The following is an 18,948-nucleotide window of genomic DNA, read 5'->3' on the forward strand; positions in this document are numbered from 1 at the left end:
AAACACAAGGCAAAATGAGAAGTGAGGTTTTGGCTCACTCTACAGGTTAATTGAACCAGGTGAGTATCGCTGCAGGGCCCATGTGCTGCCAAGTATTGGGGGATTCTATTGGCAAATGGAAATGATAGTGAGAAGGAACAGACAGGGCAGGTGAAAGCATGAGGTCTTGAGATCAACAAGATGGATGGATGCATGCATGCATCCAGGCTCTCTTTCAGAGCAAACCTTCTCTGCAGGCAATGCAGGCTGGACACACTGAGGCTCTGACCATCTTCCCTGAGCCTCACCTTGGTATCATTTCCCTCTGCTGTTACCCACCAGCTTTATCCCTTTCTCTCATGCCTCCTCCCCAGTCAGTTCCATCCATAGTTGGACTGAAGAGGGGCTCTGCCATGTTTCGCAAAACTGCATCACTCGAGTTTTGGCATTGCAAAACAAAGGGAGATCTGGTCTGGCCTCCTTATTCAGAGGTCAAAATGTTCAGATTAACATGTCCAGTCATGGCCTAGCTTGTCCTGTTCATTCTCTTACCTAGCACAGGGAGGGTAGGTGGTCTGTGTGATTTGGGGAACAATTAGCAAGGGGAGAGGGATTTCCTACAGGACAACCCAAAACATCTCTCCAATACCAGATGAGTTACAGATGCTGCATTCAGAAGGACTGAGGCCCAGTGTTCAGCCTTTGTAAGAAAAAAAAATAAGCTGTGTAACAACTACTATAGGAACATTTCCATCATTTTTTTAAATCCCAGTGAACGTCGCTTCCCCTTCCTAGCTTTGCAGACTGTCCCCCCTTTCAAATAGCATAACAAGCAATTTACATGTAGCAACCAGCAAAAGCTTGTAGAAACCAAACTAAAAATCAGCCAGTCTATTTTCAGTGTCTCTGCCAGGAGAAACACAATCATCAGAAAGAGTACAGAGTAAATTAAGAATTTTGAAATTAAGCAGGATTAACCAAAATTTAGGGGCTAGGAACCATACACAGAGGAAATTTGTTTTTGAATAATATACTAGAGTCCTTAACTTGAAGGTGCCCTTTTAAAGCTTATTTCTGCCAAACAAATGCTCTTTGTGCTGCACCAGCACTTAATGTTGCACTGACCCCCAATGGTTGGGGCTGACGGTGCCTGCTGCTAAGGATTTCCTGTGCATTTCCAAAAGATGCTGTCCTAGGACATTCTTCATATCACAGACACTAAAATTAGTTCAGCCAGGGGCAGGTGAACCAATCCTGGGCTAGATTCAGAGCTAATGGAAATAAACACAGCTTTGTTTCAATCATAGAAATGTGCTGATTTATACCAATATGGAGTGGGCACCTCATCTTTAAGATGGAAATACCTAGAAACACTACCACCCTTGGGCAAAGCACCCTCTGCTTTGCATTACACCACTTGCAGGTAATCAGAAAGGTTTCTGTGTTCAAGCAACAGCAGTGAACGTTGGGCTCTGTAGTTTTAGTAGGATGCATCACTACAGAAGTGCATTCAGCAGGCTCAGGCATGTTGCCAGTGAGGCTTTGTTTTTTTGGGGCAAAACACAAGTGCCCCAGTTAAGTGGCACCTATGCATCTTAGAAGCAGTGTCCCAGGCTCACTGCCCACACAAATTCAGCCTGCTTGCTAAGTTCAACACAGCCTGTTCAGATGTCCCATACAATATCCAAGTCAGACTGTATGGATGGCACCCAGAGGAGGGACCCTCACACAAAACATCTGTTTAGATACCTGAACAACATTTTAATAGCACTTGTGTTTCTTTAAAATAAAAGTTGTCAGAACTCACATTGCCATGGGCACACACAGACACACCCTGCCCCACGCTGCCCAGAACTGAAGGCAAAACTCAACCGCTAGCCTCTAAACACCTATTGAGCCCAAGCCCTCTAGGTTAAATTAAAGGAAACACCTTAAAAATTCTAATCCCTTACCCAAACTTCCACCTTCACTATGATCAGGGTTTGACCCAATCTCTCCCTCTCTAGTTGCCTCTGTTTTCCCCATCTGTCCACCTCTTTCTGACACCCTATCTGTCACTTGTGTAGCATACTTGCCCTGTCTCTCCCATTCCATTAGAGATGGCTGTGGAAAGAATTTCCTCCTTCTCCACCCCAGGGTCTCTCTCTCATTCCTGATTTTTACCATTTGATTTTCCTTAGACATTTTGTACCTAGGCAGCCTATTGGAGACAGAAAGAGGAACCTGTCCTTCATGTCAGTAAGAGAGATGATTTCACATCTAATACAAAATCCATGCCTCAGAAAAGCAAAAAGGGAGAAAGAAAAAGTTGTAGAAGAGAGAAAAAAGGGGAAATGGAGGGAAAAAAAAAAAAGACAGAGTGGGATTAACAGCATGGGAAACCGTGGATATGATATTGGCTTAAAAGAGGACTGACAGATGGGAAAACCAACTGAAATGTTGAAGAGCGCATGAGAAGGAGGCCCTTCAGATCCAGTTACGGGACAAGTTTGGATACTTGGCAGCCCAAGGGCCTGTGCTTACCTGCCACCAGGCACTAATGGCAACTTTCTGGGTGCTCCCCACAGCTACAGACCCCAAGAGAAGGCAGCAGGATAGGAAAAGGAAGCTCCTCCAAGCATTCTAGAAACCTGAGGAATCTCTCCCTGTTTGCCCGCTTGGTTCTCCCAGCCCACACTAGACAAAGCACTTGTATATGAACTTGAGCACCTCTGCAGAGACCCTCAGCCCTAAGTGCTGTGGTCTCTTGCAGAAAAAAAACTGAGCCTCATTACTTGGCCCCATTTTTTCTTGGAAACGAAAGGTTTCAGGCTCCCACAGGTGCTTCTACAGTGCTTCTGTCCCACCTGGTTACCTGTACCCGAATAGCCAGCAATGATTCCAACCTACTGAGAGTCTCCAGTGCCCGCACTATTACACTCTGGCTCAGATGCTCTTTTACCAGTACCTGTCCCTGTCTGAAGCAGCAGCCTATGGCTGAGGAATAGCGGGCACCTCCCCATCTTTCTCGCACTGTTTCTCAACTTCTAGCCTAAGCCCAGAATCAGTAATAGAACTGCAGTACTGAGGGTGGGCAGAATTATGGTTGGCTCCCTCCCCCATATCCACTGTATCCAGTAGAATCCAGCAAATTAAACCTCTACATCACCCCGCTCTCTCAATAGGAAGGAGAGCAGGACAATAGGAGTGGGTGGATGCCTCTAGCTTGCTTCTTCTCAGCCATTCGCTGCTCTTCCAGAGCAGGATCCAAACCAAGCCAATCAGAAACCATCAAAACACCATGGATTTAGGAATATTTCCATGCAGTGGAGCCCAGAGCTATAGCTACAGCAGCCTTTGAAGTGCGATTCTCTGCGTTACAGAGTTTGTGTGTCCTTCCAACATAGCTCTTTGCTCTGTGATGGTCAATCAAGACTCAGGCCTGGGGGATCCCAATTCTCCAGAAATTCTCAGGACAGGGTTCTATATCCCAGACTCTGATTTGGGCATTAAAGTCAGAAGTTAAATTCAAATCAATTATAAGCTGTCAGCCTCTGGTGGAAGAAATATCCTTGGCTTTTAGAAGGAACCAGTACTCATGTTGGACAGCTGATGGAGGGGATTGTCTCTGCTATTCCACAGCTACCACTAATGCAATGGCAGCAGCCTACTCTGACCAGCTGTCCCATCTCTTTCTGATTGACTGGTTGGCTGGACTGCCCCAGGCTGGTATTGCTCAGGTCTAGGCATGCTGCCAAGGAGGTGGTAAGAAACACCAAGTTTCACTGCAGGCAGGTCCTTGCCCAGGTCACAATGCTGTGCTTCAGCCAGCGAGCAGGTGGGTGGGCAGGAACGTGTGAACTCCATGCTCACTCTGGTTACCTTCTTGGTGCACTGTCTAACAGTATTGATTAACTCCGAAATGACCATATCCACGCATTTCAGGCAAGGCTCTTTAATCTTCTTCACCTGCTTTTTCACAATGGTCTCAAAGGCCATGTCAGGTGTGAAGAGACCGGTTCTAAACACCCAGGGTGGGAGACAAGACAAGGCAAGAGGGGGGAAGAGGGGGCAAGGAGAATGTCACAGCATTACATACAAATTTCAGAGCAGGCACCTGTATCACTGAAACCCAGCACACTGGGCTGGAGGAAATAAAAAAAAACCCAGGAAGGAGACCTTGGCAGAATCAGTTTAGGGAAGGATACTCAGACACCTCACAAAAAGGGTCCTTAGGGTGAAGCTGATCCCAGCCAGGGGCTCACTCTAGGCCCTCACAGGAGGGGCAGGCAGGGGTTAAACGGTGCATGGGCTTAGGCCTGCCCCTCTGCAGAGGAGGGAATTTCATCCTTAAGAGTCAGTGAGGAGTCCTTTGCTGATGATAAAGGAGTGATAAGGTGATAGCTCTCATGAACTCAGTCAGCTCAGTACAAATGAGCTGAAGGAGGGAAAAAGATACCCACATCTGTACCTGAACATCAGCTTGCATTCTGGCAAGTTCAGCAGGATCTGGCATGGGGGAGGGTGCTGGGCTCCCAACACCACAAGGGGGTCCCAGGAGCTCAACATCTCTAGGGGTCAGGCTGTCTGATGGGCACAGCAAGCTGCATAGCATTAGTCTTCTCTGACACAAATGCAAGCTTCTGAATTTACCATGGACCAGGGGCCTAGTCTGGCCTGGAAAGGTGACAACACTGGGGCAGGGAGGGGAGCATAATCAGCGCCAGCTTGCAGGTTTGTGCTCTCATTGGCAGGGGAAGGTAAATTAAAACAATACAAAAACCTGGTGGGAGCTAGCATCCTTTCTTATGTCACTTTCTCTTACTAAAGGGCAGCATCACTTCTTCCTCCTCCTCACATCAGTCCAGGAGGTGGGAAGAAAAAGGCTGGTCACCAAGGCAGTTTTACCTTTCAGGCTCCTGCTGCTCTTATAGGGAAAACAGAAAGAAAACTGATTTGGATGACCACCAGGACAAGGCTGTTCAGATACCAGAAGCCCAAAGAGGTGTCCTCCGCTCTCTGCTGACCTACCGTACCTCTGAAGTCTTCTCATCTTGGTTTGGAAGGTCTAGAGATATTTACAAGGCTATGCAGTCACTGGCCTGCCTAGCATATGATACGTGCCTGATACCATGGATGTTCTTGATAGCATAGCTGATCTCCCGTCGCAGCTCCTTCTCATCAAACTCCATCTGCACCAAAGGAAAAAGTTTGTCAGGAGAGGCCCGAGATCCCACACTGTACACACCAGCAGAGAGATTATCATGCAGCTCCAGAGAAAAGCATCCCTATCAGGCCATGGACTGGATAACCAGGTAGGATGCAGAAAGATGGAGCTGGCATGAAAGGGTGGGGAGGCCTGCTGGTTGGAGCACAGAATGGGGAATCAGGTAGTCTGGCTTCTATTGGAAGCACTGACAGCTGCATAAATCTGAGCAACTCAGGTTGGGGCTGGACCCCCAAGGGCGCTAAGCACTTGGAGCTCCTGTGGAAGGTGCAGACATGCTTAGAAACAAAGAACAAAGGGAACAAGATACGAGACAAGTCAGAGCCATCCCTAGGGATGTGCAGGGCCTGGGGCAGATCATCCTGTGCGGGGCCTGGTGGGGTGTGACTAGCAGCTCAAGCCGGCAGCGGTGACAGGGCTTGTATGGCACTGTCCGCAGGGCCCCCAAAGCACGGGGGCTGGGGCAGTGCCCCCCCTCCCCGCAGGGACAGCCCTGACACAAGTCAATGTGTATCCTACAAGCACTTTGTGAATTTGACATAAGGTCCCACCTACTGTTTTTCTAATACAGATGTATAAAACTGGGATGTATGTCTCCTGTACAAAAAAACAACATCATCAGGTACAATACAGGCTCTTGCCCTTCACTGAGAACATCTTGGCATCTCATTCCAAGGGGAAAGTGTCAGGAATTAAATAATCATGAGCAAAGGAGAGCTAAACAGGGGAATGCATTAGCTCCTGTTTCTGTTCTGAAAACCACCAAGAAAACATCATTTTATCACCTTTTCCCTAGAGGTTTTACCCATTCTAGACCACCTTCCCTTATGCAGCGCAGCCCTTCTGTGCCCCTTGCGAGTGCAATGTAGCCCCAGCACTAACTAGATTGCCTGAGGAAAAAGATCATTCCTCATCTCTGGAGATCCTTTAGTGGTGCTAAGCCAACAAAAGAGCTTTTACACACCTTCCTCCTTTCAACTGATGGGGAATGGGATGGGAGGACACAACCAAGTAGCTATGACTTGGGTACTCCTGCACTCTACCAATTCTTTTTTATGCCCCTTGAGAGTATTTAGGAATCAGTGTAAATGGGTGCAGACCTTAGTTCAGCTTGGTGCAAGGGAACCAGCCCTGCCCAGAGCATCCATAGGAACAAGAAACTGCAGTTCTTCACTACCTTTGTACCCATTTCCACTGTATACAATTTAGCCGGACCTGAAGGTCTGACAATGCATTTCTACATACCTATTAATTAGGATGATTGGTCTCTTTTTTTGGCTAAAGACCAACACACTAAGTGTATTTATATATTCTGCATTAAGGAATCCAGGTCATGGGAGAGTTAAGGAGAAACATTTTTACATAAACCAGAGAGAAAATAAAGGCATTCCCATACTCTGATACAAGGGCAGGGGCTCAGGGAGAGGCTGTATTCAGATACCAGGACAGGGGCTAAGGGGGTGGTACTGAGGATGAAGGAACAGTGGGGAGATAGAGAGAAAGGAGTTAAAAAGAGAAGAGAGGACTAGTGAAGGGAAAAACAGCAGGAGATGAGAAGAACAGATAAAGGTGAGAATGCGATGAAGGGAAAGACATGGAAGAAAGGAGATAATTAAAGAGGAGACAGCAGGTGAGAAGGAGGAAAGATACCAAATGAGCCAAGACAAGACAACAGCAGGTGAGAAGGAGAGGTGGAAAAAAAAAAAAAAAGGAGCTACTAGGTAAGCATGGGTGCAGGGAGTGGGTACCTTCACCAGTTCAAACGGGAACCGCTCATGGAAGATGCGGTTGATCCTAGCTCCTCCAGACAGCTCATAGGTATCAATCTGGTCTCCGGATCCTTCAATGCGTTTCTCAAAGTCCACGGCAAATTGCTGGACCATCCTAAGCACAAAGAAACCAAACAATGTGAACAGGCAGATATCAGTGGATGGACCTCTGCAAAGAGGGATGTACAGGATGGGTCACTTACTGAAGCAGAGCTTTGGTCTTTCGAGCAGGGTCATCGGGACGGAAGTTCTTGTACTCATCCACTTCTTTCTCAATGGACAGAAGCTGGCTCTGGAGTTTGTTCCGCAACCCTGGGAGGGTGTCCCGGATGTGATTGGTCAGTTGCTACATAGGGAAAAGGTGAAGAAAGTAGTTAAAATACTCGTGGTAACTGCTGCCTCAGCACCATGGCAGATACAAAATGGGATACAACTCTGTGCTGGGCTGGAGGCGAGGTGTTCAAGAGCCGTTTATGCCAGAATAGGCAACTCCTAGGACTGTTGCCTTCTGGCTCTTGTGTGACTGAATTGGTCAGCCCCATTGGTGGAACTCTTTTGTAGACTCATAAGGAAATTAAATGAAATGACTGAACGAAATAACATGGAGATGGAGCTGATAGCTAGGTCATCTCTCCAGTGCAAAGAAAGAGCTGGGTTATAGATCTGCCTCTAGAAATCCCTGGGGTCCAGGGGACAGAGACCAGTGTAACACTGACAGGAGAACTTTGAGACAAGCTGTGCCTTTCAAGTTTCAAATATTCACAAAAGGTGGGTGAATATCCCAGCAAGGGCTTTCTCTTATTGTTATGCTAACATATGGGAATATTCAGGTTCCAGGAAGAAAAGGGTGCTGTTTCTTTGAAGAGTCAGGTGAAGACAGTGTATTTATTCATATAGCACTCATTGCCACAGTCCCTGCATGCCCTGCAATGCCCCTGTGAGCTAGGAGAATCTTCCTTTACAGATGGAGAAGCGAGCTACAAGCTTGGTTAAAGATTAAGCCCCAGGTCACCCATGAAGCCTGGGGCCAAACTAAAGACTGAATCAAAGCCTCCTGAGTCTGACTGCAAGCTTAACCACAAAGACACCCCAGTACAACTGATACGACTAGAAGTACAGAGTAATATTATTCTATTCACTTCCAGCACCTTTCACCTGAAGATCCCAAGACTCTCATGACCACTGACTGAATCTCACAACACCAGCATAAGAGAGAAATCTTTGGCTCATTTTAGGGAAGTATTACTCATTTAAGGGTAAAAGACAAGAAAAATGCCATGCTTATTTCTGTAGAGTGGGGGCTTTATTGCCAATCTTTTGGCTAGTTTAAGAAGCCTCTTCACCCCATTCCATCAGTATCTCAGATCTGCCAGGTCTGACTCAAAGACACTGTGTAAAGCCTCCCTCATAAGGAGGATAAAGGATTTTGCTGTGCAGATTTTCATGACTTCCAAAGAGGCTCCCTCAAACAATGGGCTTGGGACTGTACAGTGCTGGACTGTATCTAGTTAGGCTCTAAAATCCTCGTCCTTAGCCTTGATCCTGCAAAAAAGAAAAGTGCTGGAGGAAAATTTTTGATCATCTTTTGTGGATAAATTTGGGCTTTTATCAGAAACAAAAACGTTCATAGGAAAAAAACAGCTCCAATTTTCATGGACATTTTTCCATTTTAAATTTTCAGTTTTTCAACCAAAATATTTTTTACCTTGACTTTCTGGTTTTCATGGACAAAGTAAGAAAGTCTGAAAAAAGGCAACAAACAAATGAATCTCGCTAACTACTGAATGGAACATACCACTTTCTGACCAGCTCTTACACATGTGCTTAACTTTGAAGCCAGTGGGACTCCATGTATTCTTCCAGCTAAACATGTGCCTAAGTACTTGCAAGATCAGGGCTTGAAAGTTGAATTTGCAATCTTGATGATAAGCAGGTGCAAATGGCTGCCTGGGATTTGGGGTTAGATTTCTGCTCTTCTAACACTGTCTATCCCCACACCCACCACTAATGCAGAATAGTGTGCACCTATCCTGACTCTTCCTGACCACTAGGTGCTGCTGTGTCACCAGCACTGTGAGCCTGGAGACGATCTCTCCTGCAGTCTCAATGCTTCACAGTGTGCCTGGAGAGCACGGAGCTTGCAGCAGAGGAGCTGCCCAGGGCTTTGCTGCCTGGAGCATGGGGGCAGCTGCTGTCCTCTCCACCCTGGCTCCTTCCCTAGTAGGGCCTTCCAGCCTAGGCACCTGAAGCCTTGTGCCCTTGGACCCTCTGTTTCCTTGAGGGTCTTGCACTTCCCTTGTCAGCATCTCCACTCTGGCATGAACTGTGTGCACAGAGAGGTGTGCCAGGGTAAAGCTGTTGCATCCATCTCCTCTCTTTCCTGACAACCGATCTGTGCAGATTGTTTGCAGCCACAGGGATATAGGACCAATAACCATGTACCTTAGTTAAAAGTGGGTCATGGTAGAAAAGTGCTTGACAGCCACTGTAGAAGCAGCATCAACAGTTTCCCCAGGCACTGCTTGGTGAATTCCATTTTCCTAGTACCCTATTTAGACACTCTTCAATAATAATAATAATAATAATAATAATAATAGCATCATGTTTTTCCTGCTGCCCCAATCATGTACATGTAGGAGGAGAAAGTGAACCAAGAGCAGGAGCTCGCCTGCTGATTGCTAGTGCCGGATATGAGAAGCGCAACTGATCCTCAGCAGACTAGGGAAGCTGAAAGGCATTGTTTTGCATCGAGTGTTCAAATTGCTAATTAACTTTCATAGCCCTACAAGAAATGTAAAGAGCTCTGGCAGGTTTGAGGATATTGTTTTTAAATAGCCAGAAAACAAATATGGTGCAAAGCAAGAGCAACTCCCTGGATAGAAGTCCAAACAAACTCCAGTGAACTTACTCTGTGCAAGCCACAACAGATTTTGGCTCTCTGGTGTAGAAACTTGATTTTGCAGCCCATTTTTGTAGCTCTGGTGCTGCCCATCTCCTTTTGTGACCCTGGGCAAGTCACATAGCTACCCTGTGCAAGTTTTAAAGCAGAAAAACAAAGGACTGTGTCCCAGGTGACTATGAGTATTCGTTAGCTTTTGTATGCCAAGTACGTGGGAGTCTTTGGTATTTGTATGATCTCATAGTAACTTCAGGTGACAATCCCAATTTGATGTGTTCTCTGTCCTAGTGGTTGCCAACTGCTGAGCCCAGTTGCCATTACCTGGTTCAATATTTTCTGCAGGTAGGGAGTGCCCATGCGATCAGCCATGTGCCTGTAGGATGGGTGTGAAAGGAAGAACTTCCTCTCTGCAGCTAGTGCAGCCTGAATGTCCTTCTTGCCATCAATATCTTTCTGGCTTCTGTTGACCACACCAATATAACCTACCAGGGAAAAGATCAAGGGTTAGATAGCTATGGGGACAAAGCAAAGAAACCCTTGACATATCGAGAGGCAAGGCAGAGTATAGAAAGCCTGTGATGTGATACTAACATAGGAATACAAAAAGAAAGCTTTGAAATGGGCAATTTTGCATTCATATACCTGCCAAGACAAAGAGAGGGAGATCCTAGTAGTGATTACTGGACCCATTATGAACCACTTGAAAAATTTAAACTGGAATTTCCCCTAAGGGAAGCCAGGTTCTGATACCTGGGGATGAAAATAGAAGGCAGGTGGAAGCTGTGATTACTACTGCTAGCCAGTTAAGAACCACACACATAGATTCATAGATGTTAGGGTCGGAAGGGACCTCAATAGATCATCGAGTCCGACCCCCTGCATAGGCAGGAAAGAGTCGAACTGTGAAGAAGTTCTTCCTAATGTCCAATCTAAATCTGCTCTCTGCTAGCTTGTGGCCATTATTTCTTGTAACCCCCGGGGGCGCCTTGGTGAATAAAACCTCACCAATTCCCTTCTGTGCCCCCGTGATGAACTTATAGGCAGCCACAAGGTCGCCTCTCAACCTTCTCTTGCGGAGGCTGAAGAGGTCCAGGTGCCCCAGTCTCTCCTCTTAGGGCTTGGCCTGCAAGCCCTTAACCATACGAGTGGCCCTTCTCTGGACCCTCTCCAGGTTATCCGCATCCCTCTTGAATTGCGGCGCCCAGAATTGCACGCAGTACTCCAACTGCGGTCTGACCAGCGCCCAATAGAGGGGAAGTATCACCTCCTTGGACCTATTCGTCATGCATCTGCTGATGCACGATAAAGTGCCATTGGATTTTCTGATGGCTTCGTCACACTGCCGACTCATGTTCATCTTGGAGTCCACTAGGACTCCAAGATCCCTTTCCACTCCCGTGCCACCAAGCAGGTCATTCCCTAGGCTGTAGGTGTGCTGGACATTTTTCCTCCCTAGGTGCAGCACTTTGCATTTCTCCTTGTTGAACTGCATTCTGTTGTTTTCTGCCCACTTGTCCAACCTGTCCTCTTGTCTAACCTACACCTCTTGTTATATTCATTATCTCACTCCCCCAGCCCCACCTGAACCACTGGTGTGTCTCATGTACCTTTCACAATTTCTTTTCTATATTGTAAGAAATCTGGGGCAGGGACCACCATTCATTATACATTTTACATTGCTTACCACCATGAGGCCCAACCTGATTTTGTCTATTAGACATTAGTAGGGACATACTTAAGTTGTAATTTTGTGATTTTCATGGAAACTGCAAAAAAATGGCATTGGCCACAATTTCCCAGAAAAATCAATCCCCCCCAGTAAAAAAAAAAACTTAACAAGATGCTGGCTCCCCAGTGAGAACCAGTGGTTCTTGTTGCTGCTATGGCCCAGCCTTGCGATCCCCCTGGGAAAGGGAGGCACTGGCTGGCAGGGCGGCATGAAGAGCAGCAGTCAAGACAGTGACTGCCTACTATTGCCTCTTTGCCAAACAGTGCCAAGGGATGGGGCCACACAAAGAAGAGCCAGCAGTCGAAGTGGTGCCCCCCCCCGGGGCCTCTCTGGCAAATCGGCACCGAGGGGCAGGGCCTCTCTGCTAAAAAACGGTGCCAAGGGGCAAGGCTGCCATGAAATGACTGCGAAATCAGCTCTTCAGGCTACAGCCAAGCCGTGAAAATTGCTCTCTCTCACCACAGGTTAGGTAGGTTCATAGACATTAGCATATTGCAAATGTTAAATCATAAGAAAAGGAATGTTCAGACTGACATCTGGGAAGGAAGGGTGAGACCCAGATTCCAGTGGTTACCTTTCTGCTGCATAAGGAAAGCTGTATAAAACAGAACAGGAACATGCTCTTGGGTTCTGGCTGCCAGGACTGCATACGAAATACAAAGACCCTTGCAAACAGGGTGGCCCAAAACACTCCCTTGGAAAAATCCAGCTCAGAGCAGAGAGATCCTATGACTTAACCTCAAGCCTGGGGTTAAGATCCTGCCAGGGGAGTGGAAGGAAGAAAAAGGAGACCCACTCTTTGCAAAAGTTCTAGGGAATGGTGAAGGAAGGAGTTGATGCCAGGCTTGACTGCAAGAGGGAAAGAAGAGTGAAATAGGAAAGAGAATGAGGATGATATGACAAAAGGAACCATACCTCTTCGAAGGGGAAGTAGCTTGTTTTCTAGAACATCTCGTGCATCAGTTCCTTCATCCATAAGGTCCAGTTTGGTGATGACTCCAATGGTGCGTTGGCCTATGAGGGGGTGGGGAAAGAAAGAAACGAATGAGAACTCGTTTTATGTGCTTGGGCAGAGGGAACATTGCACAAATTCCACAGGGATGCTAGATTCAGGCACATGGGACTTCCTGCACAAGGCCTTGATCAGGGGAGACTGGCAGATACCAGCAGGATCTAGGAGGAGGTGTGGAAGCTGATGCTGTTATACCCTGCTGAGGTGCCCCATCCTGTCCTATAGAGAGGGAGTCCGGTGCAGATGTTCCTGCCCAAGTCTGTACCCTGCAGGGAAAACATGGGTAACAGAGCTGTTTCTTCACTGGAAGGAGACAAGGAAATTTCTGATACTTCAGACAGCAGGCACTGTTGTAACATCAACCAGGCTTCACAGGGTACTGCCTTAGGAGACTCTTTATATAGATTAGGCTACTGCCTTGGGAGTTGTAGGAGTTGAAAAATACCACAGCCTCATGAGGCTGAATAGCCTGAACAAGAGCCACACAAGCTGGAAACACTTGTTTCCTCAGCAAAGCGATGGGTATACTGGGCTCACCACATTACCAGGGATAAAGTAAAAAACAGACCCAGGGCTAGAGGTGCTATGCCAAAATAAAAGCAGAAGCTTGATTTACCTTGGGGGTCCACCTCCTTTGCAATCTTCAGAGCATCAGAGTTGGCCAGATCAGAGTTGGCTGGGGATACAGCCAAGATCAGGCAGTTCTCTTTGGTAACGAACTGCATTAACATATCCCGGATCTGGAACTCAATGTCAGGTGGCTGGTCCCCCACTGGGACTTTTGTCATCCCTGGCAGGTCCACCAGTGTCAGATTCAGGACTAAACAAAGGAAATAAAAGGAGAGTGATGGCCTATGGGGGTAGTTTGTTGTGTTTATAAAAAAGTATCTGTAACTTATAAATTTCCTGCATACTCCACTGATAGGCATGATGCATTCATGCAAATAACTCAGCCAGCAATGCAGAGGCTCACCCTGCCAGAGGAAAAAGGAATAAAGATGGTATATGGGCAAGCTACTTTTTGTTACCAATTAATCAAGATGGAGCATCTAACAGGTTTAGAAGTTAGAGCAAGAGACTGGAGGACAGAAGACTGGGAGGTAGTCACAGCTTTGAGAGAAAGTGTGTCTAACATTAGAACAGGGCCACTGTGCGCGTATCCTCACTGCCACTGACTGTCTGCATGACTGGGCAAGTCACTTTAACTCTCCGCACCTCACTATCTGTAAAATGGGGCTAATATTTATCAGTCTGATAGTGTACATGAATGAATGCCAGAGTACTGCAAGGGATTATCAGCACAAATATTTTGTTTTGCTTTAATCCCTGTTCTGCTGATGGAAATGTGCAACCATGCAGCAGCTTCTGAAAGGCTTATGTCACATTCTAGGCTTTTCAGTGTCTTCCTGCTAAGGGATTTGGATGCAAAATGGGTGGCCTCACCTTTCAGAATCATCGATATCTGTGCAGCATCAGTCACTCCTGTACAGGGGAAAAGCCCTTTCCCCATATGCACACAAAGGGAAATGTCAGGAGCGTCTCCCTACCTTCAACCTGGCAAAGTGCTACTAGGGAGGACAGCAAGAGACACACCAAGGGATGACTTTCAAAGTCATTCACTCACTTGATCTCCCTAGAAAATGGAAGTAAATAATTCTCCCTGGTTCACCATTTACAAAGACAGAGCCCATATCATATTATGCTATTGATTTCAATGGGAAGTGCTGCTTAAAAAAATAAAATCAATGGAGTGACATGACCCCAGATTTCTTTTCAGCTTCTAGATTCAAACAAACTCTTGAGCATCATTTTGCAAGTGGCAATTCACCACCACAGCAGCAGTTAGCTGTGTGGGAGGGTGTTAAGAAGAAAAAAAAAAAGCCAGGCACAAAAATATTAAACAACTATAGGGACAGATCCTGGAGTCCACTCTCAGGCAACATTCACTTGACTTTGATAAGAGTTTTGGTTGAATAAGGGCTAGGCTCATTAAAATTAGGGGAAGATGCAACAAGCAAGGAATTAAAGTACAGACAAGAGATCATAGCTTTTCAATCACTCCATCTTTCCATTCTGTGGAGTGTGTGGAGAAACCCTGCGCACTTCCATTCTCAACTCCACACCAGGAAGGACTTTGAAGGCAGCATCCACTTTATAATCTGAAAATAACTGACTTAAACAAAAGCCCAGAGGGGTGGGAGAGCTGCAGAAACTCTGAACAATTGCACAGTAGCACTGAGAGACAACAAAAAGAGTTCTCAGCAGGGTTATTTAGTATCTTGATCGAGCCAAGAATCTTATCAACTATCAAGTCTACAATTTCTTTAATACAATATTATTTTTATATTTTGCGTTCCAGGTCAAATCAGTTCCAAAAACCATATTGACTGAGCAGGCAGAACTCAAGCGTTCTAAACACCATGTATGGCACTACAACGGGCGAGCATCCTCCACCCCAGACTCTTACCCTGGGACTTCAGATACTCCCAAATCCATTAGCAGGCATCTTATGTGCAGGCCCAAGCACAGAGGTCTTGGGATTCAGATGCCCCCTACACTTGATCTGAGTATCAAATCTTTATTTTTATTTTTTATATATGGGAAGGAAAAAAATCCCATTTAAAAAAATACATCTTTGCTGCCCACATCAGAGTATCTCATCCCTGCTTTTGACCAAGAGACGCCTAGACACAGCTCCCTTTGAAGTCTATTGGTGCAACCCATGATTAAATAGGGGATGACAAAAGAGTCTTGCTAAGGGCTCCTTGTCCCCTAGATATTGAGTATGCTACCTGTACAACAATCCCAGTTCTAACCAATCTGGAAAGCAAGGTTTGGCTTAGTTTGATTCCAGTACATGGCATCCCAGAATGCTATTGCCAGCCAGCTGAGTCAGTTGTTCAAATACTCATAGCCCGAATAATCAAGAGACTGGAAACTGCTCCCACATCCTCATGACAGACTGGGCCCCATGCAGAACCAAAGCATCTGAACACTCATGTATTCATCTCAGTTATTATTACTTAAGTCCATGACAGAAAGGCAGCAGAGAAATCAAGCCTACCAGTCTGCCCTACCCAGTCCTTTGGCCATGGATACTGTATAGTACTCACCATGGGGAGAGTAGACTCGGAGGCTGATGGGTACAGGAGAAATCCCCTTGTTGGAGCCAGTAACCCTGTCCGTCTCTGCCTCGATTTCCATACGTATCTCTTCGAAGTCAGTGAATTTTTTTCCTTTGCAGTGCAGAAATTCGCCATATTCTAGTCAAACAACACCAGAGAGTCACAAGCAGTCCTGGCTGGCGTGCAGAAACCATCCAAAGGTATAAATGGTGGCAAAGACCTCCCCCTGTGGTGCCTGATGGCTGGCAGAGGAGATGACTATGATGGCACTACCACTGTCAATGGCTGAGGGTGTTCCCCTTTAGCTCATGGTGGAGAGTGGCTGATTTTCAGCCCAGGTCCCAGGAAAGATGGAGTCTTCTCCCTGGGATCCAATTAATAATTCAGCTCTTCCTCTGTTGAAACTAGGGACATTTAATATGCACCTGCAGGAATGCTTTGACTGCCCAGTGCACACCACAGTGCACACCTGTCTTGGAGGGAGCGACTAGTTCTAGCACTTTGCTAAAGTGTTGCGGGCAAATAATATTCTCATTTTCTATTGGCAAGAGGGCCCTAAAAAGGGCTAAAAATTCTGCTGACCTGTCCTTAAAAGTACTAAAACTGCCGCTTCACAGATTTGAGAATCTTTCAGTTCAAGTCCCTAAAGAATGAAGGACTCAGGTCTTCCACACAACACACATTTCTCCTAATTTTTGCACCAAGAGCATTGGCAAGGACTGACCCTACATTACTGTCAGAAAAGATTTGTATCGTCATGGTAAAATTTCTACTCCCTCTGTGCCTGTTTTACTTGCAGCAGAAGAGATCACTTTAGTTAAATATACTTTACATCTTTTCATGTAGATATCCAAGCCCAAGTGTCCACATCCCTATTTTCCTGGAGAGTGGAGAAAGCTAGCCAACTTGAGAGGACTGCACCAGCACTGTGGGAGGAAGAACTGGCTGCTCCTCCTAGAGGAGACCAGCTACTGGCCACCTTGTGCTGCAGCAGACTGTGTTGCATTCCTACTCAAGTTCCTGCCTGCCAAGCTCAAGAATCACCAAGGCGGGAGCAGTGGACAGAGACATCCATCTGCCAACCTGGCCTGTCATCCAGGGATGTGTGTTGATTGCCAAACTATGAGACATCAAGGAGAAGATGATGATGCTTATCTGACCACTACCCCATGCTGCTCATCCATGTGGGTATTAATGGCATTGCCAGATCAAAAGCAACTACACGATTCCGGAAGTGAAGTCACACAGGATGCGTGCCCAGTCTTCCCAGTTCAGAGCAAAGGGCAGAAAGGAACAGACTAATGTGGGAGGTAAATGCATAGCTGCACAGATGGGACTGACAAAAGGACTTGGCTTTTTCAATCTTGGAAGGAGAACTTCTTTAGTCCACAAGAAAGGACTGCTGGGAGGAGATGTGGTCCTCCTGAAAAGCGGGGCAAAGAACATCCCAAGACACTGACTTGCCAATCTACTGAGGTAGTTTTTAAACCAGGTTTGAAGGGAACCAGGGACTAAAGTTCACTCATAATTTTAAAAAAACCAAAAAAAACACAACAACAACAACCCCCCCCCAAAAAACCCAAGCAAACAAAAACAAAACAACAACAAAAAAAACAAAAAACAAGCAACAGTAGGCTGGAATTGGGAGCAATGGGAAACTTCAGTTAGGTCATATGGTCATGAAGAAGAATCATAAAGAAACGTGCCAAGCATCTGAGATGTTGATATACACAAACCAGGGATCTGGAGAGGAAAAAAAACCCCAGGAAGAACCTGAAGTCTTACTGTGCAACCAGAAGTATGACTTCATGAATGTCAGAAAGACATGATGGGAGAAATCACAGAATGGTACAGAAAGATACTGTTTGTCCTTCAAGAACAGACAGACAAAAAAAGAAGAGGGAGGCATTGAAGATGCATACCAGCTATGACGTTCAGGAATAAGCGAGGCCCAGATTTATTGAATGTTCCTGGGTAAAGCAAGGGAATCATGCCCCCTATGCTCCCCCCCCACCAAAACAACCCCAAAACAACAAAAAACGAAACAGAAACACGCCCCGCTACACACACACCAGCAATGTCAGGGTAAGGATCTACTATAGACCACCTACTGAAAAGAAGCTGGGGGATGAGGCTTTTTTTTTTTTTTTTTTAAAAACAAAAAATACAAACTTGTAAAGGACAGGAACCAGTGTTGATGAGAGACTTTAATTACCCAAATATCTGTTAGAAAAGCAATGCAGCAAGACACAGATGATATCCATCAAGTTCCTAGGATGGATATAGGATAACTCTGTTTCAAAAACTAGAGGAAATTCTTAGGGGAAGAGCTTTCTTTTAGGTCTATTTCTGAGTAACAGGGAGGAAATGATTGAAAAATTTGAAGATGAAAGATAATCTAGATGAAAGTGATTGTGAAATGATTGAGTTCCCCACTGTAAGAAAAAGGAGGAGTAAAAGCAGCAGAGTAAGGATAAGGGACTTCAAAAAAAGAAGGTATCAACAAACAGAGGAGCTAGCAGATAGGGTCTCCTGAGAAGAGAATATGAAGGAGTGCAGGAGAGCTGGCACTTACTAAAGGAAACTATATTAAGGCATAATGTAGACTATCCCAATGTGAAAGAGAAGTAAAAAGCATGGCAAGAGCCCAATACGGCTGCATCAGGAGTTCTTTAAGGACCTGAAAATTAAAAAAGAAAAATCAAACAAAAACTTGATACTAGGAGACTTGAGTAAAGGTGAGTTTAGAGGAACAGTAGGAATAAAATCATATGGCTAAGGGGCAAAATGAGTTACAACTAGCAAGGGGTACAAGCATCGCAAGAAGGTTCTAAAAATACATTAGAAGGAAGAGGAAGACAAAGGAAAGTATAGATCCACTACTTGATAGGAAAGGAGAACAAATCACAGATCATGTACAACAGGGTGAAATATTCAGGGCCTTCTTTGCTTTAGGTGTCTACAAAAAAAAAAAAAAGGTAAATTATGCCCAGGTACATAATGCAATTAAAATTTAACAAGCAAAGAGAATCACAGGTCAAATTAAAGAAAGAACAGTTTAAGGAATTCTTAACTAAGATGGGAATGTTCATGCTGGCAGGGCCTGTTGAAATGCACCCTCGGGTACTTACGGAACTAACTGAAGCAATGTCTGAACTATTAGTGATTATCTTTGAGACCTCACAGGAGTAGGTAATGTCCAAGAGGACCGGGTGGGGGGTTGGGGGGG

At 45.7% G+C, this 18,948-nt stretch overlaps 1 protein-coding gene across 12 annotated transcripts in view; it reads right to left on the reverse strand.

Moving 5' to 3' along the window:
• Nucleotides 1–18,948, reverse strand: part of DNM1 (dynamin 1) — a 105,820-nt gene that overhangs the window by 50,392 nt on the left and 36,480 nt on the right. For all 12 annotated transcript variants that reach the window (XR_003094246.1, XR_323918.2, XR_003094245.1 and 9 more), the window contains exons 3-10: nucleotides 15,708–15,857; nucleotides 13,211–13,414; nucleotides 12,498–12,596; nucleotides 10,175–10,335; nucleotides 7,158–7,300; nucleotides 6,934–7,069; nucleotides 5,083–5,150; nucleotides 3,841–3,979 (exon numbers count right to left, since the gene is read on the reverse strand). Coding sequence is in view for 5 of the 12 variants with exons in the window: in XM_006024303.3 (XP_006024365.1) it covers nucleotides 3,841–3,979; nucleotides 5,083–5,150; nucleotides 6,934–7,069; nucleotides 7,158–7,300; nucleotides 10,175–10,335; nucleotides 12,498–12,596; nucleotides 13,211–13,414; nucleotides 15,708–15,857 (1,100 nt within the window). In the remaining 7 variants the exon portion in view is untranslated. The remainder of the gene's footprint in view (nucleotides 1–3,840; nucleotides 3,980–5,082; nucleotides 5,151–6,933; nucleotides 7,070–7,157; nucleotides 7,301–10,174; nucleotides 10,336–12,497; nucleotides 12,597–13,210; nucleotides 13,415–15,707; nucleotides 15,858–18,948) is intronic.

Source organism: Alligator sinensis, unplaced genomic scaffold (assembly GCF_000455745.1).
Source record: "Alligator sinensis unplaced genomic scaffold, ASM45574v1 scaffold388_2, whole genome shotgun sequence".
Lineage (NCBI taxonomy): Eukaryota > Metazoa > Chordata > Crocodylia > Alligatoridae > Alligator > Alligator sinensis.